At 37.9% G+C, this 18,786-nt stretch overlaps 1 protein-coding gene across 1 annotated transcript in view; it reads right to left on the bottom strand.

Annotated features, from left to right (window-relative positions):
* Positions 1-484: 484 nt before the first annotated feature.
* Positions 485-18,786, bottom strand: part of NOX3 (NADPH oxidase 3) — a 40,219-nt gene continuing 21,917 nt past the window's right edge. Inside the window, exons 9-13 of the mRNA XM_026122219.2 lie at positions 18,008-18,261; positions 14,342-14,504; positions 6,456-6,602; positions 3,210-3,334; positions 485-923 (exon numbers count right to left, since the gene is read on the bottom strand). Of these exons, the coding sequence (XP_025978004.2) occupies positions 797-923; positions 3,210-3,334; positions 6,456-6,602; positions 14,342-14,504; positions 18,008-18,261 (816 nt within the window). The 3' untranslated portion in view covers positions 485-796. The remainder of the gene's footprint in view (positions 924-3,209; positions 3,335-6,455; positions 6,603-14,341; positions 14,505-18,007; positions 18,262-18,786) is intronic.

The following is an 18,786-nucleotide window of genomic DNA, read 5'->3' as shown; positions in this document are numbered from 1 at the left end:
ATCTCCAGAGGTCCCTTCCAACCTCAGCAACTCTGTGATATCTGTAATTCTGTATCTTTTAAAGCCCATTCTGCAGTGTCTGTGAAGCAGTGTGTCATTTAAAGGACACTTGAAACTTGTTCCCGCAGTTTCAGTTGCCTGTCTTGGGGGAGCCATTCACTGAGCACAAAAATTTCTGGAGTTTACTCAACATATTAACCTTCTGAAGATACTAGCTTATGGCAAGTACCACCACACTGCAGAAAAAACAGGTTTAAATAGTGCATAGTGCAGAGCAAAAGGAATTTGGTGAACAGTGTTTATTTAAACATTATTGCTATGGTACAAAGGGTGATGTGCAGTAAGAGGCTAGAAGGAGAAGTGAGAAATTAGAACAACAGGAAGGAAAGTACTTTGAATGGCTGGACATGTAAACAAGTGGAATGAGAGGATAGCCTGCGGTAGTAGTTTGACTATACACAACAGTGAAGTAGTGTTTTAAATGTCCAATTTACTTATGTATTTTTCTTTAAAGATTGGTGATTTGTATTTATTTTCACGCAGCTGTAGGTGGATTCACCACATAGAGGAGTAAGCAATGGAGAATCAGCCCTGCAGTTCTTCAAAGGAGAGATTAAAGATGGGGTCCAAATCTTTAGTTGGCATAGGATAAAATTTTTCCACTGAAGTCAGTGCAGCTACTTCATTTTACACCTGCTAATATCTGGCCTGAATGCAGCCACATGAGTAGAGGACTGGAGAAGGTGAGGAAAAAATACTATTTGGTAATATCTATTATACAGTTGAGAAGCACAGCCTAGAAACTTTCTTTGTTGTAGTGAAACTGAACCCCTCTTGGATCAACTGATGAATATGAATTGCACATCTTTTGAAGGATCTTGGAGAGAGTCTTGGGTCCACAGAAGAATACTCCAATACTGTTGCTGTAATCACAATAACAATGAAACATAAAAGTAGCACACCAAACAGAAAAATGCACCTTTTGGCAGTCTCCAGCTTTGTTTGCAAATTTTGAAATGGCTTTTTAAGAAATACATTTCAAAAGTCTTGTGTTACTGTCACCAAGGATTGTTGTATAACTCCTTCAATACTTCAGTGTTTATTGCCTCTTATTTCATTATTTATTTGGATCGCTACTTTGGAGGTCACATATTATTTTAAATGGTGATTGTTAGTTTTGATCCTCCTAGCTTTTTAAGACAGAGAAGTAAAGACAAGGGCAAAGAACACATTCCTTGGACTGAAATTTTTCTATGCTTTTTCTCCAGCTATTTTTTTTTCTAAATGGACAGAAGTCAGTTTTTTCTGAGTTTTTCTAATTTTCTTTTTTTTAATTATAACACTTTTCTACATATGGACAGTTTTTAAATGTCTGATTTCTTTTTAAATCTTTCTTTTAAAAACACGAACTGTGTTCATGACTGTTACAAGCAACTGGAACCCTGGTTCTTTACTGCAGTGCCTTAAAGGGTTAGCTTTTAAGAACAGATATGCAGCACATCTTCCTTAAAAACGTATGTATGCACACACAGAAACACACACTTCCTGAGCTACCGAGGAAAGCTGAATCTAGTTAAACAACATGTAAGAGACAAGTGACAGCATGAGTTTCAAAAAGTTTGCTCCTGTAAAGGAGTGGCTGTAGATCTGATTTTGGTTCCAAAGCCATTGTCCCCAGAAGTAGTGCTCTAGTATTGCTCTAGTGCTCTATTACACTAGGTTAACCTAGAGTGGTATATTCCTGCTAATCTGCAAAAAGACACTGTTGCAGCCAAGAGAGACTCCCTGGACCTAGATGCAGGGACTCAAAATGTAGTCAGTTCATAAGAGCTGATTGTTCCTTCACACAACAGAAACTCTCAAGATTCTCTGCATCTTTAGCCCGCTGTAACTCAAGCCAAGAAAAGTTTGGGTGTTTGTTCTTCAGGATGCATTAGGAGCCCAGGAAATGCTTATTTCATGCAGTGTTTTCTTTAAAAGGTTCAAAGTTGACCATAAATATGTACATCTTGACTTAGAAGCAAATACAGGTTTTTCTATAACTATAAATACAAGTTCTACTATATAAGTTCTACTATAACTACATATACAAGTTCTATTCTACAAATATAAATACAATATGTAACTATAAATATAATTTCTGCTATAACTTTAATGCTGGCTTTCTAAGCAAATATCACAATAGTCAGTATGGAAAGTTAATGGCCATCTTCTTCCCTGAGCATCAGAAAATCAGATTTTTCTTAGTTGTACTTAAGAAAAATAACAAAACAATAATATTTCAACTATAACTTTAAAAGCTCTGTTATTGCAATAGAGTCACTTTAAAAGGTCTTTCAAAAATCATATTTTCTACTCTTGGCCTTTTTCTATTTTTAATCTTTTGTATTTCCTGATTGTATTCACTTTGACCTCTATGAAGTGGTTTTTCTATTACTGTTATTTTTGCAATTTTATGGTATTCTTGCAGCTTACTGTATTCTCTTTGATCCTCCACCCCCCCCCCCCTTCAGCTTTTTCTTGGGTCTTTTTCATCCTTAAAAAAATGTTTTCTTCCTTTTCTTTTTGTATCTTTGTCTCCCAAGTGCAGGCCTTTATTTTGTATTAAAAGGTAAATGTTTGGAAATAATAAAGAGTCACAAAGATTCTGGAATTTTCTACTGCTGAACACAAAATATTTCAAATTCTTGCTTCAAAGGCTTTCAGGAACAAAGAAGCTTTTCACAGACCACTAGCAAATCCACCAAGTTCAAATGAACTGTCTTTGCCAGCAGAGAGGAACTAATAACAGAACAGCATAGTCTTGCAAGAGTAGCCAAATATGTTAGGGGAACAAACATATCCTTGACATCATAAGAAAAAAATCACAGTTTATCTCTTTAATAACCATCTTCAAGGGAAATTAATGCTACTTTGTCCTTTGTGCAGAACAGTAATTGGATTGTGTGTTTCAATTATATCTGGACAAAGGCCAGGATATTGAAATACTTCTAAATATTAGATTTTCTTGTCCAAAAATTAGATTTTATTGGCATTCTCTTTCCGAGATTTCTTCATTAAAAGCTTCATTAAGCATAAATCTTCTTTCCACACAGCAAAAAACTAAATTATTTTAAAAGGGTCATTTAAAAAGGTTCACCCTCCCTTCCTCCCGCTGTTTATGCTGAGAGAAGAGTTACATAACAAGGTTAGAAGCTAACCTGCCTTACCTAGGATGATTTTCAGCTAGTTGCTTGAACTCGGTGTCCCAGTTTGGCCTTCCATAGAAGGTCTTCTGTCTCAAACCAGTAATTACATCCATCTTGTCATCATAATGTAGGGCTATGTGAGTAGCCTAAAGGCAAATTTACAAGGTAATCATTTTAGAATCAACAATGTATATTCCAAGGAAGAGGAGAAAACAGTAATACTATCTCTGAATGAAAGATAGAAATATTAATTAGGGAAAGAAAATTGCATAATTATCAAATGGCTGCGCTCCAGCATAGAGGGAGAAGGAGAGGTACGCTCTGAAGTTTGCATAAAATGGCTAAAAGAATAAAAAGCACTTGGAAAAGTGACTTAGGCCCCGGACCTCAAAGGTGTTCAGTTGCTTAAGATGAAATATTTGAAAGAAGTTGGAGTTAAATACTTACCTTTAGTGGCATTGCCCTCGGTGCCTAAATCACTTTCGCAGGCAGGTCTTAGATTCCTAAACCTCTAAGCAGCCTTTGAATATCACACCCTACATTTCCTTTATTGAAGATACTGAAGGGACAGCAACCATTTTAAGGCTGAGTTGAAGTTTAAGAAAGGGAAGAAAGTTTAATGCAGTCATGTTTGATGACAAATATTAGAAATTATGTGCACCTTAGGAACTCTAGGTATGTCCAGAGCATTTGTTTTTTCTGCTGCTCATGGAGAAGATAATAGCATATGTACTAAGTCTTCAAGGGTAAAACCCTGACTGTTTTGTCTCTTCTCGTCAGGTGGAGGGAGAGACAGAAAGTAGATCAGCTGAAGTTGAGTGCTGAATTAAGTCAGCTACATAGCTCTTGGTGCCAAGAAACCAAATCCTGATTTTCATGGGCATTTACTATTTCTCATAGATCCTCTGCTGTACCCATAACCAAGACTTCTGAATACTTTCCAGGTATGCTTGGAAACAAAACCACTCTCTCTCCCCTAATTGTATTGTTGTTGTGTAGGATGAATATGCTTGTTTTCATTACAGACTATCATCATTGCTATCACTGTCAAGAAATTACTGGAGGAAAGCTGTGTTAAAAAGGGTTTTGCATTCAGGCCATAGCATGAACTAGGCACCTCTTGCAGAAGTGGTTGCCAAAATTTGTATGTTTCCTAGGAATGCACTCTTGGGCTAATGGGTCTTCCTTGTTGCTTGACAACTCTATTCTGGTCAAGCACAGCTGTCACAAGAGGTCGTGTTTCTAAAAGAATTTTTTTGCTAGTTTGGGCCAATGTCATGGAGGACTTAGAATAGTGTAGGAAAGAACTTGAAATGTATTTAGTGAGTGGTGTGCAGGGGGTGAGATTTGTGAAACTTTTATGGCAAAATTGTGCCACTCAGTAGATGGACTATTTCCATTCACGTCAAGTGGAACTTTTTTAGGATTGTTGGTGTCAGTCCTGCATACAACTTACTGTGTTACTGATGCCTAGGAAGCTCAAGGACATTACAAGGAGCATGATTTCTTGGCTAAAAAGAGACATCTGACATCTGTCCATGCAATTCCAATAGGGAATGCACAAGGTGCTTGAAGCTTTGAATAAACATTATGACGGAAAACTAAACACCCTTGCATGTACTAGATGTAAATTGTCCCTCCGGCTTTTGTTCAGCTTCACCCAACTACTGGTCATCTAAATGGAGAGACAGCTAGGGGAAAATGCTGGTTTTGCTGTTTACTAAAGGAGAAATTAAGTTGAGCATCATTCAAATATTACTGGTGTTGAAGCTCTCATTGAGAGGAGTGATGAACTGGGATTTCCTAAAGATAAGTAGGAAAGACCTATAGGAAGATCTACCAGAAGGTAGTGGACCAGTTGCCAAGTACAGTTCCCTGGACTTGGTCTGAGTAGGAGAAGCAACCTTTCAAACGCGCTCTTCTTCACCCACAACCTTTTAGAAGTGGGATAACAATATTTTGTGCTTGGGGTCTTCAGAAGGAAGGGTAGGTTCAGGGTTGGGGTGGACTGGCCCAACTGCAGAAGTGCTTCTGCAGGCTCATAGGAGACTGGATAAAGGGGTTTGGGGAGAAGGCAGTGGAACTTTCAAAAGTCATCCCAGCAAGAAGTGTTGTCTCCCTACCAAACTTCTGAACTGACATTTGTCCAAGAAGGAAGTGGAATGCTGACAGCTGAAGGATGTTGGCAGCTTTGTGTTCTGTTAGGTTCTTGAATAGCTTCTTTCAAAACTGGTGTTAGGTAGTACCTGTGATACTGTTAACACAGGGTCATGGGTTGTATAAGATTGGTAAAAGTGCCATATACTTCACAATGGGAGTAGATTTTTCATTTCAAAGGATGTTTTTATACACTCCCTTAGGTATTAGTTGTATAGCAAGTGTGAATACAGTTTTATGCACATATCTCTTTACCTGACATAAACCCTAAGGAAAGCAGAAAGAAACAATGTTTTTTTGACAGGGGAGGCAGGAAGGGAAGTGCTCTATGACATCTTCTATTTTCTATCTCTACTAGGCAGTCCTTTCATTCAATAGAAACAGCAGGAAATAAAACACTAGAGCAAGGAGTTTCCTATGAGAGTTTTTCTGCTAGGTACCTAAGTCTATTTGCAGTGTGCTGTGAGTGATCAGTTGAAAAAAGAAAGAAAATCAACTCATTTGGGTCTAGATAAAGACTAAAGGAGTTGAATAAAATCCACCCAGTCTAAGAATTAAGTGCCGTAAGGTGGGATGATCCAATGAAATTACAAGATGTTAATTTTAAAGCCAAGCTGTGAAAATACCTTTTTAAACAATGTGAATTAGTCCATAAAATTCATTTCCATAATGTTTTGAGTGCAGCAGGGTTCAAACTGGACATATATATGCACGACAAAAGTTATAATAAATATTAAGAATAAATAAAGCCAACACTTTTTATACAACTCTTTGTATTTCAAAGCAAAATGCTAGGACCTACTTAAAGAAAGATGTGTGGACAGAATGTCCCTTCACAAACTTCTGAAAGACCTTCTGTACTTTCCTCTAAAATATCTGGTAATCAGCACTACCCAGAACAAGATACAGGAGTGGAAGGATCACTGGCCTGATCTCTCTGTTCCTATTTTCCTGAATATGAGATGGAAATAGGCAGCCTGGTGTCTTTATATTTACAGTTCTTTGTCTCTCTGCTTCATCCATCATTCATTCAGCTGTTCCTGTTCCATATGTTACCATACTGGAAAAGCAAGGTACATTAACTCAGGCTCATAAGAACTTCATTATTACCTGACTTTCATCCCAACCAGTAAGAAATATATGATAACTTAGAAAATCATTCTTCCCTTTTTCAGCCATTTTTGCTTCCAAAAAGGATAGAAGATCAGCAAACCACTCAAATGCTGATGTGTCTCGACAAATCCAGTAAAAATAAACCTGTCAGATAAAAGTAGAGAGATTTAAAAAGAAGCAAACTTTCAATAAAACTTCTTAATGACTGAGTCAAATCATCAACCGTATGGTGTGCTACTCTTCTCAACTGTAAACTTAAACATAATCACATGTCATTTTGATGATGTAGAGTTTCTATCTTTTAAACAATTTCTTCTTCATCTTGAAGACTGACTATATTAATGTGTTAATAAAGATAGGCAAAGTACAAGTTTCCCATGTCCCTCTGCCAGTGCATCTCAACTTTAATATATAATACCTAATCCTGCATTTCTTGCAAATAACTTGATTACTCTTAAAAAATTTGGATTGATTTTCAGTTACACTGAAAAGGGAATTTCAGTTTCATCTAGCACTACAGCAAGGAATTCTATTTTCTCAAGACCTTATGCCACAGGTTAACAATTGATGTGGTCAGAAGGTATGATTATGTTCTTCAACTGAAATACCATATATAAAACAGGCCACAGGATGTCCCTAGTTCTTTTTTAATTTCATGTTTAAATTAGAGCATATAATTTCTAAGGAAACATGAAACTATAATTTTAAAGTTGCCAAAGAGGAAAATCAACCACTATGCCATGATTTGGTGTTCTAATGGTTAAAAACCTCCTCTCTGTGAAAAAAGTGCACTGTATTTCTCATCCAAATTTCTCTAGCTTCATCTTCCATCTGCTGGATCTTATTTTACTGTTGTCTGTTGGATTGGAGAGCCCATTGTTAAAGCTTTGTTCCCCGGGTAGAAATTAGAGGCTGGGCTCAAGTCATCCTATAGTCCTCTCTATGGAAAACCAAATGTTTCTGGGATCTGTCACTGTGAGGCACATTTTCCATCCTTTAATCATTTCTGTGGCTTTTCTCTGAATCTTCCTCATATGTTGCACAGACACTCATAAACAGAGTGTTTGTTAAAAAAAAAGCTAATTTCTTGGGTTCTTGACATAGGATAATGCTTGCATAGGGAATCAGGTCTTTCAAATGAGTTGGTTGGTCACTCTCCATATGGTGGTGGAAGTCTTTATTGTAAGAGTCCTTACAGTGGCATCTTCAGCGGGATCAGGTGAGAATCCCCAACACCCCTGTTCTGCTCAAATCTTATATCTAGCTGCCCCAGGCACCTCTGTGACAACTCCAGCACATGCATGATCTATTGCGATTGATTATCTTAACTACATACAAAGCATCTTCTAACTACCTGACTATGTACAAAAGACTGTCCGATGTGACCATTTCTGCAGAAACAGTTTCCGCTGATCATTTACATGTGTCTTCTCTATGCACAAGCTGATCAATTTTGCAGCCAGAACTGCCTGTGGAGTCTCTGGATTGGTCAGATTACCCACCCAGTATCTTAATTAACACACTGAAACATGCAGTTTGCCTAGGCAGAGCAGCAGCTGCCTCAGAGAATCTTCAGGATAGTCTGAAATTCCCATCTGGAGACCTCCTCCACCAGTTAGTCTTTGCTGTGAAGATGGCTGGGAGTTCAGTCAATCACCAGGTTTTAAGTCAGTCCACTGTCTCAAATCAGTCCATCTGTGTGGAGGACTATATAGAGAGCTCCTGGACCACCTAGAGAATGAATATCTACAATGCATTGGGTGTGTGCCCAGACAAAACCCTGATACCCTGCTGCACCACAATTATAACTATAAGACAAATTTGTTTTCCATTCTTATAACTTATATACTTCACAAACGTGGAGGATGCCTAAAACTACACAATTTCAGATGAAAAAGGAATGGCATGGAGGACAACATATAAACCCATACCTAATGGACAGTTGGAGCATTTTTTATTGTGACCATGCTTTTTTATTGTGTTATAAAATCCCTCAGTTTTTATCCAGCTGATCTCTATTTGTGCTCACCAAGCCGCTTGTCTTTTATTATACCTCAGTATCAAAAGTAAGTGGAAAGCCTGATCCCAAGGCAAGCCTGGGAGCTCTGGTGATTTGGAATTTGCAGCCCTTTCCCATAGGATCAGTAAGAAGAAGATGTGTATTAGACAATTCCAAAGGGAAAAATCAAGAGAAGACAGACACCAGGAAGCTGTAAGGAAATTTCCAGAATATTTAATATACTAGGTTGTCAGACTTCTGGTAAGATGATAGAAGAGAAATATGGTAACACCATGCTTCGCTGGAGATTTGGTGAAAAAGACTAACAGTGATATGAGAAGTTTCTTAGATCTGAATGTACTGTAAGGGACCATCTGTGGTTTCTACTAGAAATATCGATAAGGTATGATTCTAGGAAATAGAAATATGAAATTCTGGGTAAAGTAGGATATTTTTATAGGCCAGGAATAGGAGTATCTGCAGAACTTCAATGTCAACCCTATTGCCTGTTTGTTTTTTCCCACTCTGTTTCAACATTTCACCTTAAATATAATCATATTGCTTCAGAGGGGATTGTTGCTGATTTTCACTGGCATAGGTTATGAGGAAAAGCAATCCTACTGACTCTATAGCCTTTCATTTTTGTAGGTAACAACAGCATTATTCTAAATTACCTGAATTATATATGATTTACAGCCTTAACCTTTATGTAGTTTTTGTATCTGAATTCTGAAGTCCTTGCTTGCCCCAAGTCCTCAGCACCTCGAGAATCAGGCCACAGAGTGCTGTCAGTTTGCATTACACTGTGGCTGTTGATTTGTAGTGAGAAATTTCTTCTCCAACCTCTATTTGATCATCTTATTTCTCGAGCCTTTTCAGCAGTTCATTTTATGGAAGTGTATATTTAGTACATGTGTGTGGAGAGGAGGTGTGTGCTCCTAAATGAATAATGAGTAGTGCTAAGGGTAGCTACTGGGAGCATGTGGGCAGGATTAAGAGCCAAGTACATTCAGGGAAGGAATAAGAAAAGCCAGATGATGAGCTGCGGCAATATGGGTCTTGGAAATGGGGACAAGAATATCAGGGTATGGAGCTTGAAGAAGTAGTTTTAACCGACTGGTTCCAGACCTAGCTGTCATGATAGCAGCCAGTCCAACCAAATCAGGTCAAACTGCCTCCGGCACAGTTCTCCTGAGAAAGGAAATACCTTTCCAAAACCACAGAAATTCCTTAAGCTCATCCCTGGTGCAAATCTGCTGAAGCTATACCTAGTGCACTGCCTGTAATTTTCACATGTTAGAAGTGGAGAGCATTTGGTAATGAATAAAGACTGTCATTACAAGAAGTATTTTTGGCCATGATTATAGTCTTTAAGAGAAAAAAAAAAGCTAGTGAAGAAGGCTGGCCTATGGGGGAAGAAGTATCCTCTTGCCTTAGACCAAGGAGGGCTTCTAGTCTAATATGTTAAAATAAATGCTGTTTACAAAGGGCTTTTCCTTTCTCTCCGCTTAGCGTCCATAGTATAGCACAACATATGACATATATAATTAAAATACAATAAACACACAATAAAATTCATCCTTATTAACACTGTAGAATAAAGCCAGCATCAGTACATTTCTATAATTAAACAATTACTCTGAATCCTGTATTTTTTCTTGTAAGCCTCATACTATTAACTGACTGTGCAATTATTTAGGACCCTTAAAAATCTGTTTTAGATTTATGTTTCATTAGTCTCCACCCACCCTACTCCCATCAGCTACATTCATCAGCTTGATGGCTTGCCCAAGTAAACTGTCTTAAATTTTCCAAGTGCTCTTTTTGCAAATTGAGTTAGATGCAGTATTGCTATTAATCAGATCGTAATGCAGGGTTTTGAGTAGTCGCTTATTTCTGTACTACTCTACTCCCTTGTGGTGTGTGCATATTTATCATCTGTTTTCCCCCATCCTGAATTTTGTACAGCAGACAAGAGCGAGAGCTTTGATGCATCTTTCCTGTAAGGTGAAAGAAAATACTTTGTAAATCAGCTTCATATGGAAAGTCATTAATAATTATCTGTTGATGACCATCCATCTATTTCTCCCCCCTCACTGGAGACAGAAGTGGAGCTCTGCCTCTGAGCAAAGCCAGCTCTTCAGCAAAGAGGTGTAAAAGGTGATGAACAGGGGAATGTCCAGGGAGGAACCTTCATCGCTCGCTCTTGCTGCTCCCCCTTGGACATAAAGCTGCTCCCTGCTACTCTCTTACACCTACAGTTGGGCACCTGTCTGCAAAACCCCAGTTCTGCCTGCTCCTGAATATACCACATCACCCATGGGCTGAAGTGTACCAAAAACAGTCAGAGACTTGCCTTCACTTAGCTGATCCACTGGGCCAGTAGAGTGAAGCAGCAGTGCCTGTAGCCCAGGGCACGCTGGGGAGTGGGATTTGGCAGCCTGAACAACAAGGCACTAATTTAGAGCTATGGTGACAGCAGGCAGCCTTTCATATAAATGCAGGACAAGGTTCAAATTCACACCCCTAAATGTGTAGCAAGAGGCCTACACTCTTCTGCCTTGAAATCCTTTTCTAGGAGATATCCTCGGGAGATTAGGTAGGCTGGCAAGACCAGCCAGCAACTAGCAGTCAACCCTGTTGGGGCAAAGGCTGCTTTTCAAAGATAGCTCAGAAATACAATTACATTTGACAGCATAAAGAGCCTAGAGTTTTTAGCTTCTCAGACAAAAATGTTTTGCTGAAAAGCCTGTGGGATGGGGTGCGAGTCAAAGTAGAACATTACTTCTGGTAGGAAATGGGCAGGTTGAAAACAAATAAGAGGGCATTCTTGTTTTCCACACAATATGTAGGTGAACTTTAGAAATTATTGCCACAGTATGCTGTGGTTGTCAAAGGTCTACATGGGTTCAAAAAGCAATTAGACGAATTCATGGAGGAAAAATCTACTAAGGGTTATTAAATACAAAGATACAGCTCTTGTATCAAGACATTACTGAACTGCAGGTTGCTCAAAGGCGAAAATGTATTCACCAAAGAAATATCAGTATATGATTTTCCAGTTTGTATGCATTTCCCTAGGCATTCATGAACAGCCGCTGTTGGAGACAGGATATTGAGCTAGCTGGATCTTTGGCAAGACCCAGTACAATCATTTTTAAGTCCTTACATAGGGTAAAAGAGAAAGTAGATGTTTGCTCATATTAGCATCTGATGGATCAGTACAATTTCATCAGTTTCAACAGCAATTGATCTGAAAAATGAGACCCACTAATGTGAGGAAAAGCTCAGTGTATGCATAGCTAAAGCCAGTAGAAACAGTCCAGCCATGACTAGTAGAAGCTCCCTTCCTCATCTCAAAAAATGGTAGGGAATTGAAGGCTCTAAGGCTATTTAGTTGTGAAGAATCAATTAGATAAATGAGTACTCCTTTTGATTTGCTACGTTTTTTAAATTATACAGCTGCAGACATTATGGAAGCTATGAGTATTTATATCTCAACCGTATGTGGGCAACACTAAGAAATATCAGTTCAATAAGCCTAATGATAGCTGTACTCAAATCAAAATGAAGTTGTTAAAAAAAGAAAAACCTCTTATTTATTTCCCTAATAGACATTTCTATGGTACTCATCATGGCAGAAAGAGAGTGCTGAATACTTTGAGGAAGATTAAATTATTTGTAATTATACTACAAGTGGAAGCTTTTAACCAATGGAAAAAAAATGTGGCGCTACCCTGAGATTAATCGTTCTCACTAAAATGACTGCTAAATTTTTAAAGTAAGACTGAACTTCCCCAGCACCTTTCATCCAGGATTTCAAAATATTTTACAAACACTGATGAAGTTTAGCTTCATAACGCCTGTGAAAAATAAGCATCACTATTCCCACGGCACCAATAAAGAAGCCAAGATGTAGAGAAAGAATATATAGAAATCATTATATATTTGTATTTCACAGGAATTCAGATAGAGTGAACTTTTTATAGCAAAAAGCTCTGGTAGGATGCACCATGCATGTAGCTCTGTAGGTGCACCTACCCAGGATTCTCCCTAATCTACGGATGAACACCCTGAGGTAACTGTACTCTCAATGCATAGTTAAATTCAGCTTGTTTTCCCCTTAAGATAACAACAGCAATGGTAATAATAACAATTTTACATGTATACATATATAATATACAGAATATACATGTATAACATATATACATATATGTCACTCTCCTTCTAGTGGAAAAAAACCCATCTGGTACAATGGGAATGTTTGCAAGTACACTTCTTTTCAAATCTAGTACATATTTGCATTTTTATTTCCCTTCCTTCCCAATGCTTTCTCTACCTCAAAGATCCCCCCTGGCAATTTGAACCTCTCCTCAAACTCCTCAGTTACTAAAATCCCAGATGCTTTTTCAGTGGCAGCTTGTCATTAAGATACCTGTTTTAACACTCTTTCATTTATAAAGATCAGCCCCTTGGTCCTGCAATCAGCTCCATATGCACTGACCCTCTCAGAGATCTGTCCACTCAAATGCAATTTCAACATCTGTCCTTAAATGTGAAATGTTGAACAGTTCCCAGTTCAGCTTTCACATTGGAAAACGAGCTAAAAGAAGCTGTAGGGTCCACGAGCTACCACTTGCCACTATGGATAGACACTAGGACATTTAACTCTGATTTTTTTTTCCATTACCTTCTTATGCCTCATCCTACCTCATCGTTATCTCTTCTTCACCTATCCTCACCCAGTGCTGCTTCATGTATCTTTAGCAAAAACATATAATAGGTTAGCAAATCAAGAGTATGTTAACTTAACTGATACCATCCATGCCTTATAGCCCCCAATATATTTTTTCGATGAATTAAATAAAGTTGTTCGCAGGCAGTAATATGCATCTTGATATACACACCTCATCCCACATTTAAAAGGCCTTTTTGTATTCCTTTTATACTGACTAATATCCTTCTGATTTTCCAAGATGACAAAAGCAGCTAATAGGTCCTGAATGCAGCATCTGAATTGGACACTCAGCCAAAGGGCCCTCATGAAACCTGCAGCTGGACAAGGAGCATATTCTGCCCTTCAGGACTGTCTGAGATGAACTTACAGGATTTTTCTGTAGGAAAGAGGACAAATTTCTAACACTCTACCTACCTACCTACCTATTTGCAAGAGACATTCCCTATTTGTTTCCAATTACTACTGAAAAACTGATTCCGTAACTTTTAATAAAAAAATATTTCAATAAAGGCTACCTTCTTCCATCTGGAAATGACAGTGAATTCAGGAGACCCCACCATGCAACAGCAACTGAAACAGCTGGAAAGCAGAAAGGAGGTAGAAAAAAGCTGCAGTAAGGAAAAGTAGCTGAGGGTGTAGATAGGCAAGTTGAGGTTTACTGATGTAACAAGGCCAGTTCTTCTCTCCCCTCGGAGCCCCCTGGCCCCAGCTCTGCCTGCTTCAGGGGCAGCTCTGGGCCTTGCTTGATTGTCTGCTAGCAGATTCTGCTCCCTGCCCTGGCAGAAATGGATCAACCCAGTATTGCCTGGGGTAGCAATCCAGGTTGGCTCCCTGAGGGGTCAGACAAGAGCAGAGCCAGCAAAGGAGAGGTGTAGGAAAAGGAAGGAGAGAAAGGGGACTTGTGCAAATGCACCTGCAAAAAGGGGAGTGGAGGAGGTTATTCACATCACCTCACGTGAGGTTCCAGCCTTATGTGCCTAAATGAAGAAGCTAGTTTTTCCATTTTTCAGTGCCTTGTGAGTGACTGCTGCTGGGGGTGAGTTAGAGCACTCAAGTGAGTCTCTGGCTCTGAATCACCTTTTCAACTTTGGCAAAATAAACTCATTTGTGGAACTTTTTAACACAGTGATAAACTTTCCCACCTACCTTCTGCAGCGTCAGTACTGTGCTAGGATTGCAGCATTTGTACCAAATGGATTTTAAAATAGAGGCAAATGGTGTGACTCCTATTCCTGCCGCAATGCATATGCTCACTTGGTAGTAAAAAACATCTGTAGTTGCAGCTCCATATGGTCCATCCACGGCCAATCTACAGCAGCAAGACATTTAGTTAAGAGTCAGCAACATATCAAAGGGATGTAAAAGTTAAAACCTGTTGGGCTACATTTTTAAAAATTGGGCTTCTGTTGAATGTGTTAAAATGAAAGAGAGACATGTCTAAGCTGGCACATGAATTACACATACAAATGCATTTAATTTTCAGAGGGTGCCATTTAATAGCAAAGCAACTGTTTTTCCTGGAATGAGAGAACAAGAGCACCCATGTGGTTTTGGGGCCTGGCCATCTATTTAAGCATGCAATTGCAATTTTATGCCTTTCTGGAATGTGATTAGTCATATTAATGCAAGTCCAAATTTAGCTGTGGAATTTGCATATTTAATTATGAATTACTGAAAAGCATCCTGTTTTTAGAGCTTTATTTTCTGTACTGTATTTATCAAAGCAGACAGGAACAGATTATATTAATCATTTTGAAAAGTTGTCTATATGTATAAAAGTAATAAAAGAGAAAGCAAGAAAAAATTCATTATATGCAAGGAAACTGCTATTTTCTCAGCTCTTTCAGAGAAACCAGAATTCAAAAAATACATTTTTGGCAATAATGTTGTACTTAGTAACTGGCATAAAAGGGAAATTTGTGAGCAGAACCACTTGTTTATGTTGCTTACTCCAATAATCAGCATTGTGGATGTCGAAGCATTCGCTTCAGTCAAAATTGGAGATGAAAAAGAGTATTGAATAATCAGATCCATTCCCTTAGAAACATGGAATGTAAATACACACTATACTTCTGAATGCTCTGTCCAGTCTGTCTTTAAATAACATAAATGGGAAAGCTTCCATTCCCTTCTCTGGAAGATTGTTTCACAATCTAACACCCATTTTCAGAAAAAACGAGTTTCCTCTCTTCCAGATTTCCTCTTGCCTTGTGCTCATTATTGCATGAATCATCTTAAAAATTCAGTTTAAATAGTACAAACAAATATGCAGACATACAGAGAATGAAATGTTTTAACAAGAAAAGAAAGGAGGATCACCAAACAATGGTATACACAAATATAGGGACACAACGTATCTGAAACCCTACTGTTGCTTTCCTTAAGTGTACCTAAAGTCTTAGCATTCTCCCTTTCATTTGTACTTGTCACAAGGTTTGTTTTTATTTCAATATTTCAAGTGGTCTGTAAGTGCAATCTGAAACAGCTGCTCAAGGATAACTTTTGAAGATTTGGCCTCAGGTATCTAAGAACTGCTTTCAGGTAAACGCTCTATATAGTTCAATGTGAGCTTGGTAGCAATTCTCATTATTGTTAACATATTGAGAAAAATTGATCTGGAAGGAATTTCAAGAGATTCTTGAATCTATCTCCATGCTGCAAGACAGGATCAATTTTATCTAAGTCATTCTTTACAGATATTTGTCTAGTCAGTCTGCTCCTAAACCCTCTAATGGCAGAGTTTTCATAATCTATTAGAACGCTTTGTGGTTCCCATAGCTAGAAAGCTTAGACTAATTCAAAGACTCGGAGAAATAGGGAGGAGGAAGAGGGAAAAGATAAAACCAATCTATACAACCCATTCATTTGATCTAGAGAGCATGGAGGAAGGTAGGAAGATAGTAAATAAAGTGGCAAAAAAATTACCTCTGCATATGCCAAGAGAGGACTAGAAAATAGGGATGTAAAATATTTCTAACTATGGTTTGAATTGTCCACATTCTTTATGTCTATCTACACAATTCCATTAGAAAGAAGTATTGTATGTTTGGGGAAGGCAGAGAAACTATTTAGTTTGAAAAAGTAACATTAGAGGATTCTTGCGTTATTTTTGAAACTTAAACTTCCTAATCAGCAGGAATTTTTCTAACCCTAAGAGGAGTAAGATTCTGGGACAATGTGCTAAAATGGTAATAATGTGAGCCAAAAAGCCCTAAGAAACATAAGATGGAATTTAATGATTTTTGTAGTAATAGTCTGTTCGATGGTCTTATCTCTCAAATTAACCAGCAATCACAGCTAATAGTCTTTTCTACCTATATAAATGTATGTGTATTTTATTTTAGTCCTCCTTTATTAATTACAATATACGTATTTTATTTTTAGAACCTTACCTTACAATTAAGTTGCTGAATGTCTTCTGTCTTCTGCTCAGTTTTTGCTATATGTTATTTTTTAATATAGTCACCAATTTGGTTATTATTTTTAGATACTGGTACCTATGAAAAAACTTTTTGCTTTATTGCTAGCTTAACTATTGAAATATTCTTTTTAATATGTTGCAAGAAAGCAACTGAATGATGGCATTAGGCATCCTAACAAGATTAAAAAGAAGGGTCTTCATATATGACAGCACCGTTAATTTCAACCCTGTATTGTGGCCAGCAACATTTGATAACGTTTTTCTCTTTCTCATTCTTCGCACTGGCTGTCAATCACTTCAGACCATTTCTGTCCCAGTTCTGCTGAAATGGCATACTTCTCATTCTAGTTGCCTTTAACAAAGGCACAGCTTTCATTTCTAATTCTTATTAACTGATATAATGCAAGATCTGGACCAGGCTTTCTTCTGTGCCACCACATTCTAGTGTGCCTGGGTAGCTTGATGGCGTCTATAAGCTTTTTAGGGGAATGTTCTTTAGCATCCAGGTGCCATTAAATTATATAAATGTAGTTAAACAAGTGTCCTTTGCTGCTCAGCTTTACTAGAACTCCCTCATCAAAACCAATTTTCTAGGGGGAAAAATAGCCTTTTCAGGTCTGGGCCCTACATACTCCACTAGAATTCAAACTATCCTGTGCCAGGCCGTTTTCTTTCCCTAGAATCTCTGCTACAGCAGCAAATAGCTAAATAGTTTGAATTCATTACATGTATTTCCAGATATTTAGCTAGCATAAGGCAAGGTGGCTCCATTAACTTCAGTGGAGCCCTGTTGACTTGTACCAATGAAGAATCAACCTGTTTGCGTTAGTTTGCCAAAGACACAGAATTTGAATGCTGATAACCTTTGTAAATTGGAACAGATTTTGGACACCAGCAACAGAGTTGAGAGAGACTGCTGGAAAAAAGTAAGGATCCAGCAGAAGTTTCTGGGGCCACAGAATATCTAAAGGAACAACTGGACATTTGGATAGCAGGTGATGGCTGCCATCAGGAGAATGTGTTCAGGAAAATAGCTAGCAGATAGCTTCTAATGTCATTTTAATTGAATTCATAAATACCCACCTATCGAAATGGATATCTATGGATACAGATGATACATATGTAGATAGATATAGATATAGATATAGATATAAGCACAGATGGACTTTAAATCTTGGATTAGTCATCAGGTCTTCCTGATAGCCATTGGTCTAAGATCATGACCATGTTTGCATATAGCTCTTTAGCAAAATGACATATTTATGGATCCAGGACTGTGATCTAATACTGTGTCACAAAGAATACACACAAAATTAATTAAAATTACAACGTTAAAATTTATTTTAAAATGTAAAATTAACATTTTGAAATGTATTTTTTATTATTCAAACCTTGGTAACATCCAGAGTTCCCTGAAAGCTTTTTCCTCTGCTTCAAAGGCCTTGAAGAGGGCGGCAGTCCAGTCTCCAGCTACTTTTATGTGAACACTGAAGAATTCTTCCTCAGGAGCTGAAGTGAGTGTGAAAGGATGCCACTCCAGCTGTGAGACAGATGAGCAGTGCAGAAAGATGTATTGACCAGGTTCCATTTTAAAGCCACTTTTTTTCATATGAAGCTCAAGGACTCCAGAGGAATGCATCACCACCTAAACAATAATAAAAGGGCCTGTTTAAAAATAGGGCCTATAAAAAGGGCCCTAAAAAATAAAGAAGGGCTATTAAAAAGGTAACTGTTTATTTCCATTCAGTTACAGATGACTTTATAACCGTTTCTACTTGATTTCAACCAAAAGTTAATAAAAATTAGGATGCATAATAATTTTTAGAAGTCTTGTAGATAATGATCTATTCTATATGTTGTAGTGCTGTTGCTGCCCAACAGCTTGAGAGCACTTACAGTGTGTAACGTGTGACAACTTGAATTATGAGAATTATGAGTCTAAGAAGCAGAGTAAAGGCTGTAACAAATCAAAACTTTGACAACTTTCTATCTTAGTAGAGCCTAGGCAAAAGTATTCCTTGATTGACTGGAATGATTTTTACAGTTTTACCCTCAAGTAACACAACTGACTGATATGGGGTTATTGTTGAGTTTGCAGGAAGAATCAAGCCTGATGAGTTCAGTTCTGATGTACTTTTATTAAGAGCTCATCTCAGTTAGGCAGCCAGTT

Source organism: Dromaius novaehollandiae, chromosome 3 (assembly GCF_036370855.1).
Source record: "Dromaius novaehollandiae isolate bDroNov1 chromosome 3, bDroNov1.hap1, whole genome shotgun sequence".
NCBI lineage: Eukaryota > Metazoa > Chordata > Aves > Casuariiformes > Dromaiidae > Dromaius > Dromaius novaehollandiae.
Note: the sequence above shows the minus strand (reverse complement) of the source record. Positions and strands in the feature narration are given on the sequence as shown.